This window comes from Eulemur rufifrons, chromosome 8 (genome assembly GCF_041146395.1).
Source record: "Eulemur rufifrons isolate Redbay chromosome 8, OSU_ERuf_1, whole genome shotgun sequence".
NCBI classification, from domain to species: domain Eukaryota; kingdom Metazoa; phylum Chordata; class Mammalia; order Primates; family Lemuridae; genus Eulemur; species Eulemur rufifrons.
Genome location: NC_090990.1, coordinates 101,148,100 through 101,167,729, shown reverse-complemented (window position 1 = coordinate 101,167,729; position 19,630 = coordinate 101,148,100). Strand labels below are relative to the sequence as shown.

The following is a 19,630-nucleotide window of genomic DNA, read 5'->3' as shown; positions in this document are numbered from 1 at the left end:
AGCTCAAACGATCCACCCACCTTGGCCTTCCAGAGTGCTACGATTGCAGGAGTGAGCCACTGCACCTGGCCTATTTTACTTCTTTTTTGATGCTATTGTAAATGGAATTGTTTTCTTAATTTCTTTTTCTGATTATTATTGCTAGAGTATGAAAATGCAACTGATTTTTGCAAGTTGATTTTGTGTCCTTCAGCTGAATTCATTTATTAACTCTGTGTATGACTGTATGTGTGTGTAATCTTTACAGTTTTCTACATATAAGATCACGTCATCTGTGAGCAGAGATAATTTTACTTCTTTCTTTCCAATTTGGGTGCCTTTAATTTCTTTTTCTTATCTAACTCGTCTGGCTAGAACTTGTAATATTATGTTGAACAGAAATGGCAAAAGTGGACATCCTTGCCTTGTTCCTGATCTCAGGGGGAAAAGCTTTTATTCTTTGACCATTAAGTATGATGTTAGCTGTCGGTTTTTCATATGTGGACTTCATTCCTCCTTCTACATTTACTAAATAAGGACCTTGAATAAGGTCATGCACCTTCATTTGTTGATAATTATTTATTGAGTGTCTACTCTGTGCCAGGCACTTTCTTTCTTTCTTTTTTTTGGAGACAGAGTCTCGCTCTTTTGCCTGGGCAAGAGTGCCTTGGCGTCAGCCTAGCCCACAGCAACCTCAAACTCCTGGGCTCAAGCAATCCTCCTGCCTCAGCCTCCCTAGTAGCTGGGACTACAGGCATGTGCCACCATGTGCGACTAATTGTTTCTATATATTTTTAGTTGTCCAGCTAATTTTTTTCTATTTTTAGTAGAGACGGGGTCTCGCTCTTGGTCAGGCTGGTCTTGAACTTCTGAGCTCCAGTGATCCTCCCATCTCAGTCTCCCAAAGCGCTAGGATTACAGGTGTGAGCCACTGTGCCCAGCCAGGAGTTATTTCTTAATAGTGCTTGAATCATCTGAGATTATCTTTTTCCTTTGTCTGTTTGTTTGTGGGTACTAATTTTCTCATTTGAATGCCAGCTCCGTGAGGGCAGGACTTGGTCTTGGTCACTGCTGTTGTCTTGTGCCTAGGACAGTGTTTCAGAGAAGGCCTCAACAAAGGGCTGTAGAACGAATGATGTCTTTAAAAAGGGCAGTTTCAGGAGAGGGGCGGAAGTAGAATGCAGGTTAGTGGGATGAGAAGGGAATGGGAGGCAAGGAAGGAGGGGTGGCCAGTAAATTCTACTCTTTCAATTACTATAGTGAGAAGTTTGGCTACAAGCAGAAAGGATGTCGAGAAGTAACTGGAAAGGGACATGAAGCACAGGGAAAGTTGTGTGTTTCTCAGGATGGGAGAGACTAGGACATGTGAAATGCCAGTGAGGAGGACCCACTGGAAATCGAGAGGTTGACAACACAGAAGAAGAAAGGGGTAAGTCATGGCCTAAGGTTCTAAAGAAGACAGGAGGGCTGGGGTCCTTGGAGGTGTTAGCCTTAGATGAGAGCGGTGCCATCTGTGTCTTATTTATATTTGAATTTGTTGTCTTGCCAAACTCAAAGTTTAGCATATGGCTGCCATCCAAAAATATTTGTTAAAAATGCAATGATCTTTCCCAGAAATATGCCGAATTAATAGTATGTGCCTGGCACTGTGTTAAGCAATCCATGTACATTATCTCATTTAATCCTCACATCCAGCCTATGATTTTGGTCCTACTGTTGGTTTTGCTTTACTGATAAGGAAACCAAGACTGGGGGCTGGGTGTGGTGGCTCATGCCTGTAATTCTAGCACTCTGGGAGGCTGAGCTGGGAGAATCACTTGAGGTCAGGAGTTTGAGACTAGCCTGAGCAAGAGCGAGACTTCGTCTCTGCTAAAAATAGAATAATTAGCCGGGTGTGGCGGTGGTGTGCGCCTGTAGTCCTAGCTACTGGGGAGGGTGAGGTAGGAGGATCACTTGAGCCCAGGAGTTTGAGGGTGCTGTGAGCTAGGCTGCCACCATGGCACTCTAGCCCGGGCAACAGAGTGAGACTCTGTCTCAACAAAACAAAACAAAACAAAAAAACTTTAGAACATTTTCATTACCTTGAAAAGAAATCCCGTAACTTTTAGCTATCTCTCACCTATTCCCTCATCGCTACCTCCCTAGCTCTAAGCGAGCAGTCCCTTCCCTTTTTAGCACCAGGGACTGGTTTCATGGAAGACAATTTTTCCACAGACAGGGGGGAGGGGGAGGGCTTTGGGATGATTCCAGTGTATTACATTTATTGTGCACTTCGTTTCTATTATTATTACATTATCACTTGACACTCACTGATAGGGTTTTTTTGTTTTTTTTTTTTTTGAGACAGAGTTTTACTCTGTTGCCTGGGCTAGAGTGCCGTGGCGTCAGCCTAGCTCACAGCAACCTCAAACTCCTGGGCTCAAGCGATCCTCCTGCCTCAGCCTCCCAAGTGGCTGAGACTACAGGCATGTGCCACCATGCCTGGCTAATTTTCTATATATTTTTAGTTGTCCAGTTAATTTCTTTTTTTTTTTTTTTTTTGAGACAGAGTCTCACTCTGTTGCCCGGGCTAGAGTGAGTGCCGTGGCGTCAGCCTAGCTCACAGCAACCTCAAACTCCTGGGCTTAAGCGATCCTCCTGCCTCAGCCTCCCAAGTGGCTGGGACTACAGGCATGCGCCACCATGCCCGGCTAATTTTTTGTATATATATATTTTAGTTGTCCATATAATTTCTTTCTATTTTTAGTAGAGATCGGGTCTCGCTCTTGCTCAGGCTGGTCTCGAACTCCTGAGCTCAATTGATCCTCCCGCCTTGGCCTCCAGAGTGCTAGGATTCCAGGCGTGAGCCACCGCACCTGGCCACTGATAGGGTTTTGATATGAGTCTGTAAGCAATTGATTTATGATGGTCTCTGTGCAGTCAAACTTCTCTGCTAATGATAATCTGTATTTGCAGCCGCTCCCCAGCCACTCCCCACCGCGTCAGCTCCACCTCACATGGTCAGGCATTAGATTCTCATAAGGAGCGCACAACCTAGATCCTTGCACGTGCAGTTTACAGTGGGTTTCCAGGGTCTATGAGAATCTAATGCGGCCACTAATCTGACAGGAGGCAGGGCTCAGGTGGTGACGTGAGTGACGTGAGTGACATGAGTCACTTGCCTGCTGCTCACCTCCTGCTGTGCAGCCAGGTTCCTAACACGCCACAGACCAGGTATGGGGGTTGGGGACCACAGTTCTAAGTGACCACTAATCTACTTTCTGTTCTGTAGATTTCCTATTCTGGACTTACATATGAATGGGATCATATAATATGTGGATTTTTGTGACTGGCTTCTTTCATTTAGCATAATGTTTTCAAGGTTCATTCATGTTATAGCATGTATCAGTACTTCATTCCTTTTTATGGCTGAATAATATTCCATTGTATGGATATACTACATTTTGTTTATCCACTCATATTGATGGACATACAGGCTGTTTCTACCTTTTGGCTATTGCAAATAATGCTGCTATAAACATTCATGTACAAGTTTTTGTGTGGGCATATATTTGTATTTATTTTGAGTATATATTTAGGAGTAAAATTACTGGGTGATGTGGTAACTCTATGTTTAATCATTTAAGGAACTTTTAGACTGTTTTCCACAGTGGCTGTACCATTTTATATTCCTACCAGCAATAGATGAGGTTCTCAATTTTTTTTTTTTTTTTTTTGAGACAGAGTCTTACTCTGTTGCCCAGCCTAGAGTGCCGTGGTGTCAGCCTAGCTCACAGCAACCTCAAACTCCTGGGCTCAAACAATCCTTCTGCCTCAGCCTCCCGAGTAGCTGGGACTACAGGCATGTGCCACTATGCCCAGCTAATTTTTTCTATATATATTTTTAGTTGTCCATATAATTTCTTTCTATTTTAGTAGAGATGGGGTCTCGGTCTTGCTCAGGCTGGTCTCGAACTCCTGAGCTCAAACAATCCACTCGCCTCAACCTCTCAGAGTGCTAGGATTACAGGTGTGAGCCACCAGGCCTGGCCTGAGGTTTCCGGTTTTTTTACATTCTCTCCAACACTTGTTATTATCTGACTTTTTGATTCTAGCCAGCTCAAAACCTTTTAATCTTTATGCTGTATTGCTTCAAACTTAATAAAATTATGTTCAGCATGACCAATTTTATGGGCCAGAAAATTGTATAATATAGTTAGAAGAGAGACTCATGAAAATGGTTAATATAAATGAGGTTTTTTCCTTGGAGGGAAATTTTAGTTAACAGAAAAATATAGATTACAAGTAACATCCACCTTCTTCCTCTACTCCCTGGGACGGGTATGGTTACCATAGGTGCAGATTATTATCCTTATCAAGCTAACATTTATTGTACATTTACTGCCAGGACTGTGGTAAGTACTTTGGACAGTTTTCTCAGTTAATCCTGTGCAGTAGAAACTCTTACTATTTCATTTTATAGATAAGGAAAGTGAAGTTTAGCTAAAATTGCAGAAGTTGTCCAAGGTACCCAGCTGGCCAGTGGCACAGCTGGGTTTGAACTCAGGCAGTCTGGCTCAGGAATCTGCTAACACATGTGTGTCCACACATAAATAGCCATACATATACAGCCGACTGCCAAAGAGCCAGCTAATGGATGCAAATGGAGCAAGTGATAAGCAATGTGAAGGCTAATTATTACTCAACTCCAATTCTGCAAAAATCCGGAGCGTAATGCAGCCTCTGCTGCGAAGTGCAAGAGCAAATAGCTCATGTGCACTTGTGAAATCCAAGTTGGGGATATCTTCCAGGAACGGTGAAATGACAGGCAGGGGTATTACATGAAGGGGCCCCGGCTCTGACGAGAGATTACTGTGGACGGCAGAACCAAAGCCGTCTGGAACTGTTAAGTCTTCTACTAGAGTACGTCCTCATTTAACCTCCTCCATAGGTGGTTTTTTTTGTTTTTTTTTTGTTTTTTTTTGAGACAGAGTCCCTCTCTTGCCTGGGCTAGAGTGCCGTGGCGTCAGCCTAGCTCACAGCAACCTCAAACTCCTGGGCTCAAGCGATCTTCCTGCCTCAGCCTCCCAGGTAGCTGGGACTACGGGCACATGCCACCATGTCCGGCTAATTTTTTCTATTTTTAGTTGTTTGGCTAATTTCTTTCTGTTTATAGTAGAGACGGGGGTCTCACTCTTGCTCAGGCTGGTCTCGAACTCCTGAGCTCAAGCAATCCTCCTGCCTCGGCTTCCCAGAGTGCTAGGATTACAGGCGTGAGCCACCGCGCCCGGCCCATCGGTTCTTGAAAGCTGTGACTTTAAGTGAAATGAAGTATAATGAAACTAATTTTCCCACAGGCTAATTAACATAAACAAGAGTTAAGTTCCTACTGTATATTGCTGGTCACAAAAACATCACCAAACTTCTAAATAAAGACCCCAAACACTTCCAGTATCACACATTGAAATAAATACATACATATATTTATACATTTAAATGTATATATAAATATATACAATATATAAAATATATATACTATATAATATATAAAAATATATATACATTTAAGACACATTAATAAAAACAAGTAAGAAAATTATTTACCTAATTATTCCAAGTCAGGGTTGTGGGTGGCCACAGTGTATTTGGACAGGTCAAGTCACAAGGCAGGAGCCCGCCCAGGACAGGGTGCCATCCTATTGCTCACACATGCCCACACTCACTCAGACTGGGACCATTTAGACACGACAATTAACCTAACACATCTGCACGTCTTTGGGATGTGAGAGGAAACCGGACTACGTGGAGGAAACCCCCACAGACATGGAGAGAACACGCAAACTTCACACAGACAGTGGCCCTGGCTGGGCTGGGGATAGATTTTTTTTCTTATCAATGTTATAACGAGACATTGACCAAAATGATGTCATTGGAGGACCCGCCGTAAGTGGTTCTCTAATCCATAATACTGTTAAATCCATGGAGCTTCTTGGAAGGGGTCTCAGAGAACATCTAATGAGCAAATTGTATTTCAACCTGCTTATTTTACTGGTAATATAATGAGCTATAATTAAAAAACATTTGGATGGACTCTTGTATAGAAAGAATAAGTTCTGAGGTAGTTTACTTATTTACATTTGTTTAACAAACTTTCAGATAGGGCTTACAGTATATTGGCACTGTTATAAACATTTTACATATGTTAACTAATTTAATTCTCATAAGAGACCTCTGAGGGTACTATTTTCCCTGTTTTACAGATGGAAACACTGAGGCACAGAGAAGTTAAGCAACTTGTCCAAAGACAGACAACTAGTAAGTGGCAGAGCTGAGATGTGAACACAGGCAGTCTAGCTCTAGAGTCCGTGTACAGAGAATGAAAATGTATATTGCACCAAAAAAGTCCACTCTTTTAAAGGAAGCTCAAGACAAATTTAAAGATAACTTTAATAATATGAATTATCTCTCCTTCCCACCCATCCAATAAAGCATCTATTTCATATATCTGGATTTTCAAGCTCCTAGTATGTTTAATCTTATAATTGTGATGCTTTTTAAAAAATGTGGTAAAATATACATGATATGAAATTTACCATTTTAACCATTTTTAAGTGCACAGTTTGGTGGCATTAAAGCACAGTCACATTTATTGTGCCGCCACACCACCCTCCATCTCCAGAACTCTTTTCATCTCGCAAAATGGAAACTGTATACTCGTCAGACAATAACTTCCCATTCTCTCCTCCCCCCAACCCCTGGCAACTACCATCCTACTCTGTCTATGAATTTGACTATTCTAGGTACCTTGTATCAGTGGAATGACACAATATTTGTCCTTTTGTGTCTGGCTTATTTCACTTAGCATAATGTCTTCAAGGTTCATCCATCTTGTAGCATGTGTCAGAATTTCCTCCCTTTTTAAGGCTGAATGATATTCCATTGTATGTACGTACCCCATTTTGTTTATCTTTTCATCTTTTGATGGACATTTGGGTTGTTTCCACCTTCTGGCTATCATGAATAATGCTGCTGTGAATATGGCTGTACAAATATCTATTTGAGTCCCTGCTTTCAATTTTTTGTGACTATACCCAGAAGTGGAACTGCTGAATCACACGCAATTCTATGCTTAATTTTAATTGTGATTTTCTTTAGCAGTTACAAAATCATAAGATTCTATAAACATTGCAAGGGGAGAAACTTTTATAACCCCTTTCTGTGCTAAAAATCCCTTTTCTGGGTGTAAACTCAGCTGATGATGCAATGGGAAAGTGGAACAGAAAATGTATTGAACTCTGCTGTGGATGGTGAATGGGGGGAGCCTGGCTGTTATTTTGCCAGAGCTGGGGATGCTGCCTTCCTCCACTGTGAAAGCAAAGCTCTCCCCAGTCACACTGAGGGCAACGGGCCCTGGCTGAGGCCTGACTCTGGGCAATGCCACGGGCCAGGGACTCTGAGTTCTGTTGATCAGAGGGGCCCCCAGCTATTATACCTCTTCTGCCCTCCCAGGCTGATAAGAAAGGGTGAGGGGAAGCTTGCAGAGAAGAAGGAGCACCTTTCTGTAATTATGGATGAGCCAGGAGCCAGAGGCCAGGGGAGGGGTCTGCCCATCAGTCCAACCCCACCCCACTGCACTTCTCAGAATCATCATGGACCCTAAAGACAGATTCACGAGGTGAATGGAGAACAAAGGGTACAAACTCTTGCAGTTGGGAATGGCCCCTACACATAAGCCCAAGCCTGGAGGGTGGGGGCAGGGTGGGAATCAAAAAAGCCTACTTTGAGTCCGGATATCTGGGGTCTTGACCAGCTCTGGCACCAACGGCCTGTACCATCTTTAGCAAAAACTTCACCTCTTGAGGCCTCAGTTTCCTTATCTGTGAAGTGAGGGAGGAGGAGCAGATGGTGACTAAATTCGTTTTGGATTCAAAACTATCCTACATGGTTATTCTATTGGACCTCCCACAGACCTCTGTCTTTGGCAAACTTTAAGAAAGAAGCTTAATCTCTTCAGGTTAACAGCAAGAGGGTGAGAGGGTGAGAGAAGACTTGGGAGCGGGAAAGTGTCAGCCCAGAGCTTCCCCCCCTAGGGGAGCTGGAGGGTAACTGCAGGAACACCAGGAGAGGGAGTCTGGGAGGCCTGGGTAGAGGGTGTCTCAAATGCCAGGTTCTGCTCCTCTGTTCTCCCCTCACGGACTATGTACCCCGAGTGCCAGCGGCGATGGGGAGACACATGTCCTGCAGTATCTTTGTGCCTGGTCCCACTGAGATCTCCCTCCCTGGGCCAGGAGCCAGACCTCACCCTAGAACTGCCAGTCACCCACTATGTAGTCTTGTACAAGTCATCTTACCTCTCAGAGCCTCACTCTACTCATCTGAAAATTGGGGGCAGTGTTTCCCAGTCCTCAGGGTTGGGAAGTTCAAAGGAGACTGTGTATATGAAAGCATTTTGTAAGCAGCAGATACCTGAGAGAGGTGCCCTGGTCCAGGTGATTAAAGTCCTTGACGTTCCTTCTGCTATCTGTGTGAGGGCAGGTCAGGCTCAACTGTACGGTATGTTTTCTTCCCTTCCTTATCAGTATTTTTCATAGTAAAGCCTAGAATGCTGGCCTAAGAATTTTGAACCTCCACTTGGTGCAGAGTTCAGGCAGGGTTGAATGAGGTCAAAGAGGTTGCTCAGAATCCACCCTGGGGGAGGCCACATTTCCCAGACAAAGGCCCTGCTCAGCAGTGAAAATACAGGGATGAGTTTTATGGTGTGGCAGGCAAGACAAAGTGGTAAACAAAGTCAGCATGGGGTTTTGAGGGAGCACAGAGACTGGTCACCTAATCTGATCTGTGGGTCATGGGATTCCAGGAAAGTAGGAAAGAGACCAGAGAGCTTCCTGGGGTAGACATCTGAGCCAAGTCTTAAGGGTAAGTAGGCTAAGGAAGGCAATTCCTGGCAGAGGGGACAGCTTTAACAAAGGCATGGAGGTGACATGCCGTAAGTAATATTGTAGAGATATAATTATATGCAAGTCATGGAGATGCAGAAAATGAGGCTGGGAAAATAAAGATGGACCAGATCTTTTAATGTGAACCACAACACTAATAATTTGCATATCATTGCTCTCACCTTAAATCAGGAAAAAGAGGCTCAGAGAGGTTAAGTAATACGCCTGAGTCACACAGCCAACAAGTGGCAGAGCTGGGGTGGCAGAGCTGGAGTCTGTATGACTCCAGAGCATCTGCCTCCATCAGTGGATTAGAGAGGGACAGGTCTACTTTTGTGCAGAGGCCAAGAGGGGTCCGAATTGCCTGTTCTTGACTTCAACATTCCTCTTTTAAGCTCTCCTATCTAAGCTGAGGGCTCTCTGGAGCCTTCCGGTTTCAGGCTGGCAGCTTGCAGTCCCTCTCTGGTTATTTTCAGGTCTGCATGTGCCACAGAGAGGAAGGAGGCGACCACAGTGGGAACCACCTTCCAGCCCTGCTGCAACCCCATTTCAAATAGCAGGAGAGAGCGCTGATGGCCCAAAGGTCTCCCCACCAACATGCCTTTCTGTCCCTGTCTGTGGGTGTGACTGAAGCAAGCCCACCAAAACCAGCCTCCAACATGGATGGATCAGTGCACGTGTCTGGGTCTGGCTGGTGCTGCCGATGGGTGGTTCTTACAGAAAGATCCAGGTGCATGGGGTCTGAGGACTGCCTTTTGGAAGCTCTGTCCCTTCATGCCTGGTTCTATCTGCTGGGGGCTCTGTCAGACCATGCCCATTCCAGCTGCCCAGGAACCTTGATCTGAGTTAGGATCAGCCTGAAAGCCCAAAGTGGAAAACACATTCTAATGAGCAGTTGTTGGTCCAGAAGCTTCTCAGCCTAAACCTTATTTTAGCATTTTTCTTTCCTTCCAAATTCAGCAGTAAGGCCACTCTATCAGCTTCAGGCTGTGTGGAGAGCCTTGGTGGGTCGCTTCAAGAGGTCCTTGTGATTGCTCCTGAATGCCAAGTGCAAGTTTCTGTCTGTCAAGTCAGAAGGGCAGACATGCCGGTTCTGACATCTATTGAGCACCTGTGGCTCAGACTCTGTCAGGTGCTTGGGTGCCATTTCACAGAATTGTTGTAATAACCCTGTCCAGTGTAGGCTTTCTTACCTCTATCTGACAGAGGGGGAAACTGGGACTCGGAGATTCTGTTTTTTTTTTTTTTTGACACAGTCTCACTGTTTTGCCCGGGCTAGGGTGCCGTGGCGTCAGCCTAGCTCACAGCAACCTCAAACTCCTGGGCTCAAGCTGGGACTACAGGCACGTGCCACGACGCCGGGATCATTTTTCTATGTTTAGTAGACACAGTCTCACTCTCGCTTAGGCTGTGGAACTCCTGCCCTCAAGCGATCCTCTCACCTGGGCCTCCCAGAGTGCTAGGATTACAGGCGTGAGCCACGGAGCCCGCCTAGTGAGACTCAGATTCTGAACAGAAGTCACAGACACAGTAGGTGGCAGATCTGGGTGGGAACCCAGGTCTATCTGACTCCAAAGTCCAAACCGGTTCCTTCCCTCTACTGCAGGCTGCGAGGAGCAGCTGTGCAGACAGAACGTGCAGTAGTGTTTCCCGGCGCCCAAGCCTCACCCCAGACCGATGAAATGAGAACCTCTGGGGAGTCCGACCCAGACATCGATGGTTTTTAGGCTCCCCAGGTAGCTGGGCTGCCAAGCACCGCCTCACTGTAACGGTAAGAAGCAGATCCTCCAGGGCTTTCCAGGTGTGCCTTTCACAGCGTAATCCTGTTCACGAAACCAAAACTCAAAACCGAGCCAGTGGTGGCTAATATCCCCTTCCCACATCAACAGAGCCGGGGCGGGGGGCGGGGGGCGGGGGGCGGGAGGGGGCGCCCAGGTAGGGCTCGCGGGCCCCTGCCCTCCCCGCTCAGGTGCGGCGCCGCTGCCGGAAGCCACCCCCTCCGGCCTGCCGGTGAGTGGGGCTATTGCGCCATCCGCCCTGGCTTTCGTAACCGCACCCTGGGACAGCCAAGAGACGCTCCAGCGCGAGTTCCTCAAATGTTTTCCTGCGTTGCCAGGACCGTCTGTTGCTCTGAGTCATGTGCAAGTGGGAAGTCGCACTGACACCGAGCGGGGCCACAGGGAGCTGAGCCGAGCGCCGCGCGGAGCCAGGGGACTGACTCTCAGTGTGTGCAGGGCACGGGACCCCGGAGATGGGGTCTTCCCTTAGGGCCTGAGCCCGCCCGCCGCCCCGCCCCTGCTGCCCGGTTCCCGCCCGCCCGTCGCCTTTCTGGGACCGTGGGGCATTAGCGGAGGAGGAAGCATGCTGGCCGTCCACTGCGCGCTGCTGGCCGCCCTGCTCGCCACGCCGGGGGCGGCGCTGGCCCAACCGGACTGCCCTGCGCTTGGTAAGGGCTTCGAGCGCACCTGGAGGGCTGGGGCAGCTGGCGGGTGTGGGGGAAAACCGCTGTGGCCGCCGCAGATGGCGGGGAGCCTGGAGGGGGGAAAGGAGGTGTGACCGCTCCTCTTTTCTGTGGCTAGCTTGGGTTCCCGCGGGCACAAGGTGCCGGCCCAGGGCTGACCCAGCTGCGGGGACGCGGGCAGTCGCTCTTGCGCTCCTTGCTGCGTCCCGTACCCTTGGCCAGGAGCTCCCTGCGGTCAGTGAATAGGACTTGGTGTGTTCTCGGAAACCGACTCTTGTGTCTCCTTCCCAGTGCCCCCATGAGGCTTTACGTAACTGGGTCCCACGTTGCTCCAAGGGGAGATGCCCGAGAGGGCACGCCACAGCAGGGCGGTGTTCCAGCTTGGGGCGCCTTTGCACCAGCGCCTCTCTCCTCCCTCCGCTTTGGGGGGCCGCCTCGCCTGGTTCTCCCCCCACCCCTGCGGGAGTGTGCGTGCATGACAGTGCCCTGACTGTGAAGGGACTTGACATCATGGGCGCTGAGTCACAGATCCTCCCGCTGCACGGACTCACTTCGGCAGGCAAGAGCTCTGACAAGCGGAGTGCCCCAGTCCTGGGAGTTTAAGTGGGGAGCCTGGCAAGAGATTAGGTCTTCCTTGGGGTGGCACGCGCTGGACTCCCCTTGCAGAAGAGAGAAGGAGGGGTGAGGAAGAGCGCAGGGGGCACTTGTTGCTCTGTTGACTGTAATCTGTGCCTGGCAGCCCGGCCTTCCTATGGGCTCTGGCTGCGTGCCCAGCTGCGTGTCTCCTCTCTCCTCTGGAGGAGCTGGGGTTTATTTTAGGGTCTGAGTGCTTCCTTGAGGACACAGCAGAAGACGAAGGGGCAGCCAGCAGGCTTCTAGAACAGATGGTTGGGGAGACCAAAGGCTCTGGCTTTCACTGCTAGACCACACTGCACTGGGGCCCTGGGTGAACACTCGATTTGATCTCAGTCTGGGAAGGTAACTTTCTACAGCTAGGGGCTGGGCTGGAGTGCCCAGGGCTCTCTTGCATTCTGGATGGTTGTGGTCTTTTCCATTGGAAAAGAAAAGAAAGGGATTCCTTTTTCAATATACATTTATAACTCTGCCAATAACAGTTACAATTGATTGAGATCACCCGTGCTTTACACATGTTTTCTCATCCTCCACTGTATCTACATATAACTTCACTGGAAAGAGGAGACCGAGGTTCAGAGATGTTGGGATAGGAAGTTGTCAGGTGCTGTTGGTGGAGGCCCATGGCTCCGTGCTCCAGTGAGGCAGATCCCTAAGGCTCCCAAATGTAGAACTAGACCAGCAAGCAGAGCTGGGGTTGTCTGGGGCCTCATCTGGCTGAATGCTGGGGCAGAAGAGGCTGAGGCAGGGGAAGTGGCGGCCCGGGCCTGCCCGTGGTGGTGTCAGAAGGATGGCAGGCAGGTTTGAGGACTTGGTTGGTGCTCCCTTGCCTGCCTCTGTGGCTGTTCACACCATACCTCAGGGCTCCTGCCCCGGGGAGGTTACTGCTGTAGCTGCCAGCTCTTTTTGCTCCTGAGTGGTTGCAAGGCACTTCGAAGGCAGCGGTTGCAGTCGGTTCTCCATTTGCCTGGTGCTCAGGAAGGACGGGCAGGGTGGTCCCATGGCCTGGACAGCCTGTGAAACGCAGAACTGAGAGTTTGGGGAGGAAATGAAAGCCCTCCCAGCTCAGAAGGAAAACGCAGAGAAGTAGAAATACCCAGTTTCTCTCCCACACCCACTCAGACTCAGCTTATAAACTGGAGAGTAAAAATAAAGAAATCGTACAGGAAGCATGGAGCAAATGACTGTGACATGTTTCGTTTTAGAGAAATGAGGAGCAGAGCGGGTAGCAGAGGCTGGAGCTGGCTGAGAGGGGAAATCCATGGGCTCGTGGGCTGTGGGGGTCTCGTAGCCGGGAGGCATGTCTTCCATCAGTCGCTGTCCGCATGTCCAGGAGCTGCCGGGACTCCTCGGGTGTGCCCGCTGGCTAAAGGCCTGGACTAGCTGGGACTTAGGCTTCTTCCAGCTCCAGCACTCTAGGTGCTGGGCGTGGAAGCCTTGAACTTGGGTGACTCAAGTTCCTTCTTACTTCTGCAATACAAGAAAATACACAAAACAAGTACATATGCCTTTAAATATCTCAAAGTCCTGTCTCAACTTATGAATTTCCCTCTAGGGCAACCTCTTTCTGCCTCTGACACCTATATGCATTCCTAGCCTCACCCCAAGTCAGCCTTTCTCAGAAGGATAGTTCTGAGTCTAGTATCAGATTTGGCATATTTTTTGGGGTGGAGAGCTTGATAAAAAATACTGGTTCTTGGTCCCTACCCTAGGTTTACTAAATAGGAATACCGAGCAGTGGGGCCTGGAGAAATGTCCTTTTTGACAAACCGTCCCTTGTGATTCCTAGACACTGTCAGGTCGGAGGACCTCTGCCTACTTTGTGTGATTGAGGAACTGAATGAAGGCCCTCCCCCATAGGGCTTTCGGTCGCCAGAGATCTCTCCTCTCTTTGGCTCTGCGCCTTGTTTATTCATTGCAGCAAACATTTGTTAAGTCTGCGCAAAGCCTATGAGGTCTGCGTGGCATCAGCCACACAGACTCCACCCTAAAAAGAGCCTGAAAATGGTCAAGTGTAAATCCTGAGAAGGACTGAGAAAACCCAGACTCTGGCCTGGCCCAACTACCCCGGGGACAAATTGTCGGGGCTGTGGGATGTGGTCAGAGAGAGGAAGCTCCTTTGTTGAGGACCCAGACCCCAGGGCACACTGACCCTGACTACATTACCTCATCTGGGACCCTCAGCAAACTGGGGACACAAATACTCAGCTCGCTGAGTGTTTGTAAGGATCACACAAAGTAACCTCACTGCCCACTGCTGTAAATAGGCACCCTTTCCCTCCTCTCCCCCGTTCCTGTCCCACCAGGCCTGTGAGCCACAGACCTAGAAGCGAGAGCATTCCCAGTCACTGAATGTAAGCTAAGTCTAAAGCTGTGCTCTCCAGTATGGCAGCCATTAGCCATGTGTGACTATGTAAATGTAAATTAATTAAAATTAAATCAAATAAAAAATTTAGTTCCTTAGTTGCTCTAATCACATTTCAAGTGCTCAGCAGCCACCATGGCTAGAGGCTGCTGTTCTGGACGTTGCAGACACAGAGCACTTCTGTCCTCATAGACGGCTCTACCGGGAGAGTGCAGGGCTAGAGCACGCACCACCGGTTTCTTCAGAGGTTTTCTGTTGCCTCTTCCTTTATCCCTCCCTGCCTTCCCCTCTGCTTCCCCTGCACACAGCTTATTCTGTGCAAGAGATGGCTAAGGCTTCGGAGCCAGACAATCTCTGTCCCGCCCTGCCACGTGAAAGTGATGTGACCTTGGGCAAGTGGTTTAATTGTTCTGAGACTCAGTGTTAGTGTTCTAGAAAATATAAATAATTATACTACCTCACAGAGTGGTTATGGAGATTAAAGGGACTGAGTAGGATATTAAACAGAGTGTTTAGAAAAAGTCCCTAGTATAGAACAAGTGCTTAAATAAGTGTGGCTAATCATTCATTCATTCCAGAAATTTATTTTGAGCCCCTGCTCTGTTCCAGGTCTATTCTGACGGCTGGAGATACACCAGTGAACAACACAGACAGAAACCCCTGGCTTATTTGAGCTTCCTTCTAGTGGGGGAGACAATTAGTAGGATGTAAATTAAACATGTGGCACGCTAGGACTAGTGCTAAGGAGGAAAAAGGAAGCAGGGGAGGGAGACAGGCACCGTACGTGTTTGCTTGGGCTGAGAGTGGCAGGGGGAATTGGTATTTTAGATGGGAGGCCAGGAAGGCCTCACCGACAAGGTAATACTGGAATGGAGGCCTGAAGGAAATATAAAAATATTTAAGGATTCCTTGTACTCCGATCTTGGGCAGGAAAATCCCTGCCTCCTCTTTGACAATCTGTACTACCTGAGGGTCTGTAAGGCCCTGTGGGGACACATGGATGTCCCCTGCCCTGGAGAAGTTTGAGGTGTCTCTGGGGAGACAGTCTCCAGCCTTGCAGCCCTTTGGACTCCAGCTGAACAGAGAAGTGCTAAACATCATGTCAATACTGCAAGTGAGACCCCTGAGGGCTGGAGTGGCAAGGGGAAGCTGGCACAGAAAGGCTCTTAACCCTCAGAGCCTGTGGAGTTTCTTTCGGGAGTTAATCTGGGTGCTTTGCTGTCTCCTCTCGCCTTGAGATTTGCAGCCGTCGAAAGTCTCCGACACAGTCAGAGGCTTTTCTGCCACTGGGTTCAGGCCTGACTTTGGCTGACCCTCAGGAGCCTCTCCCGACTCCCTCGAGTCCCTTGCCAGCTCCACCTGGTGGCTTCTACCCTTTAGCATTGTGCCCCCAGGGCCCTGCATCCGGGCTGTCCTCCCAGCACCTGTTCTCTGAACCAGTTCCCACTCCACTTCCCAACCTCCTTTTCCAAAAAGCGTCCTCTGGTCTTCCCTCTCTCTACGATGGTATGAGAATTGCTACCATTTAGTGAGTGTCTGTCAACTGTGTTCAAGTAACTGTGCCAGGTCCTCGGCATCTGTGATCTCATTGGCTCCTCACAGCAGCCTCAGGTGAGGGGAGTGCTGGCCTCATTGCCTAGATGGGGGGCTGCAGGACAGGATCAGAGGTCAGTTTTGCACATGTGGAAACTGAGATGCCTACTAGACAACCAAGCCAGGATGCTGAGAAAGAGCTGGATGCCGGAGTCAGGTTTGGGAATGAAGACTGAGCGTGACATATGATTTTGGGAGTCATCTGCAGATAGATGCGATTTCAAGCCTTGAGAGTGGCTGAATCACCTTGGGTGAGAATGTCGACAGAGAAGAGGCCCAGGGCTTGAGCCTTGGGGCACACCAGCCTTCTGAAACTGGAGGAGGAGGGACCAGCGAGGGAGACCGACAATGCGAGGTCAGTGAAGTAGCAGAAAAATCAGAAGAGTTTGAGTCCTAAAAACCAAGTGAGGACAGTGTATTCAAGAGAAGGGAGCAACTGATATCAAATACTGCTGGGAGGTCAGGAAGAGGATGACTGGGACTTGACCAGAGGATTTAGCAACAGGCAGGCCACTGGTGGTGACCTTGATGGGAGGAGCTTTGGTGAAATAGCAAGGGCCAAAGGCTGGTGGGAGTGGATTCAAGAGAGAACAGGAGGAAGAAAATTGGAGACAGCAGGTACAGGCAACTCTTGAAGAGTTTAGCTGTAAAGAGGAGTAAAGATAAAAGGTTTATCTGATGGGGTTAAAAAAAAAAGAGAGTAGTAAAGAAATGGAGTGCGTTTGTTGGCTGGAGAAGTAGGGTCAACAAAAAGGAGTTTTGTTTTTTTTTTTGAGACAGGGTCTCACTCTGTCACCCAGGCTGGAGTGCAGTGGTGTAACCATAGCTCACTGTAACCTTGAACTCCTCTGCTCAAGCGATCCTCCCACCTCAACCTCCCCAGTACCTGGGACTGCAGGCGTGTGCCACTATGCCCTACTAATTTTTCTTTTTTTTTTTTTTTTTTGAGACAGAGTCTCACTTTGTTGCCCAGGCTAGAGTGAGTGCCGTGGCGTCAGCCTAGCTCACAGCAACCTCAAACTCCTGAGCTCAAGGGATCCTCCTGTCTCAGCCTCCCGAGTAGCTGGGACTACAGGCATGCACCACCATGCCCGGCTAATTTTTTCTATATATATTTTTAGCTGTCCATATAATTTCTTTCTATTTATTTTTAGTAGAGATGGGGTCTCACTCTTGCTCAGGCTGGTCTCGAACTCCTGAGCTCAAACGATCTGCCCACCTCGGCCTCCCAGAGTGCTAGGATTACAGGCGTGAGCCACTACGCCCGGCCCTAATTTTTAAATATTTTGTAGAGACAGGGTCTTGCTATGTTGTCCAGGTTTGTCCTGAACTCTTGGGCTCAAGTGATCCTTCCACCTTGGGCTCTCAAAGTGCTGGGATTACAGGCATGAGGCACCACTCCTGGCCTACCAAAAGGAGTTTTTAAAAGATGAGTGGAATGTCAGCATGTTTACACGCTGATGGAAATGATCTAGGAGAGACCAAAATTTGACAGAGAGAGGTGAGGATTGCTAAAACGATGTCCTTGAGTAGGCAAGAGGAAACTGAGGCTCAGAGAGGTTAATTATCTTGTTCAAAAAACACAGGAAGGAAGTGAGACAGGGCTTCAAACCTTGCTCTTTCCACTATAACATATGTGTTGCCAACAACCCACCCTTCTCAAGGCACAGGGATGGCAAGGTTATCCTCTTTCTTTCCAGTGTCCTCATTAGAGACCCACCAACACTATACTTATTGGTGTGACAGAGATAGCCCCCCTCCTGCCCCAGGAAGTGCCCACTTGTCCTCTTCCTCATATTGAAGAATACCAAAGGCTGGTTGGGCTCCGTGGCTCACGCCTATAATCCCAACACTCTGGGAGGCCGAGACGGGAGGACCACTTGAGATCAGGAATTTGAGAACAGCCCGAGCAAGAGTGAGACCCTGTTGCCACTAAAAATAAAAAACAAAATTAGCCAGGTGTGGTGGCGCATGCCTGTAGACCCAGCTACTCAGGAGGCTGAGGCAGGAAGATTGTTTGAGCCCAGGAGATTGAGGTTGCTGTGAGTGAGGCTGACGCTACAGCATGCTAGCCTGGGCAACAGAGCGAGACTCTGTCTCCAAAAAATAAATAAATAAATAAATAAGAATACCAAAGGCCATTGTATGTTTGAGCAATTGCACTGTGGCCCTCTCCTTCTGCCCCCCCCCAATAGCCATTAATGTCACTTTCCATCAGGGGAATGTTTTGTAACCATACATCACTATAAATGTGTTTTCTCTGTCTCTGAGAGAGGCAGCTGGTGTAGCAAAGAGAAAACAGCTTTGGGGTCAGGCAATCCAGGCCTGTCTCCTGTGCTACCCACTTAACCAGCTAGGGGACCTCTGGGCAAGTCACTTCAAGCCTTCAAATGTAAAATACTTTTTGAGGCTGTAACAAACAGAAGTGGATGCTTGATAAATGTTATTGATCCTAAGAGCCTATTTTGATGAGAGGAGGAGGAAGCTATTATACGAGGACGTCTTTGCAGCAAAGGGGAAAGAGGCACTAATGCAGTGGGAATAATAATTACAATTGTTCACTTTTTTGAGAGATTAGTTATGTTCTGAAAATAGTGCTAAGGTGTTTACATTAATTATCTAAGGCAATCCTCACAACAACATTTGAAATAGCTATGATTATTATTTCCATTTTATGGATGGGAAAAGTGAGGCCTAGGAGGTTGAGAAACTAGCCTGAGGTCACCCAGCTAGTGAGTGACTTAGCTAGCTAGGCTTGGGACTCCAATATGTCCGAATCCTGGGCTTGAACTCTTGGCCATTGCACCTAGTGGACTAGGAAAGAGTTAACTTATTTCTACTAAACAAAGAACTTATTGTTTTATTTTCTTTTTAGCATTTCATTATATGGATATATCGAGTTTATTTATCTGGTCCTTTTTTTTTGAGACAGGGTCTTCCTCTGTGGCCCTGGCTAGAGTGCAGTGGCATCATCATAGCTCACAGCAACCTCAAACTCCTGGGCTTAAATGATCTGCCTGTGTCAGCCTCCCAAGTAGCTGGGACTACAGATACATGCCACCATGCCCAGCTAATGTTTTCTATTTTTTGTAGAGATGTGGTCTTGCTCTTGCTCAGGCTGGTCTTGAACTCCTGTTCTCAAGCGATCCTCCCACCTCTGCCTCCCAGAGTGCTAGGGTTACAGGCATGAGCCACCTCGCCTGGCCCCTGGTCCCTTTTTGATGGACATTTGGTTGATTCCTATGTTGCTACTACAGACAGTGCTGTGGGGAATAACTTTGCATATTCCTCAAGTACACCTGCAGAATAACTTCCTTGAGGGGGAATTGATAGGTCGAGGGACATGTAATTTGTCATTTTGAGAGAGAATGGAAGTACTAATTTATACTCCCAGTAGCAATGTGAGAATGTCTGTGTCCCCACACCCTTGCCACAGTGTATTATTAACCTGGTATCTACACTGAAAATGGTATTCGTGTGGCATAATTTGCATTTATCTTATCTGAGTGAGATTGTGTGGCTTTTGCCATGTGTAACATACATTTGCATAATCTATTTCTATGACTTATCTGTTCTTGGTCATTGCTCTTTTTTTATTGGGTCACTGATCTCATTGTTTGCAGGAGCTCTTAACCTATTAAAGAATCTAATCCTCTGTGATTTGAGTTGTATATTTTTCCAGTA

At 47.9% G+C, this 19,630-nt stretch overlaps 1 protein-coding gene across 3 annotated transcripts in view; it reads left to right on the top strand.

The window, feature by feature from the left end:
• Window positions 1-11,015: 11,015 nt before the first annotated feature.
• Window positions 11,016-19,630, top strand: part of IL6R (interleukin 6 receptor) — a 47,202-nt gene continuing 38,587 nt past the window's right edge. For all 3 annotated transcript variants that reach the window (XR_011234582.1, XM_069480527.1, XM_069480528.1), the window contains exon 1: window positions 11,016-11,340. Coding sequence is in view for 2 of the 3 variants with exons in the window: in XM_069480527.1 (XP_069336628.1) it covers window positions 11,256-11,340 (85 nt within the window). In the remaining variant the exon portion in view is untranslated. The remainder of the gene's footprint in view (window positions 11,341-19,630) is intronic.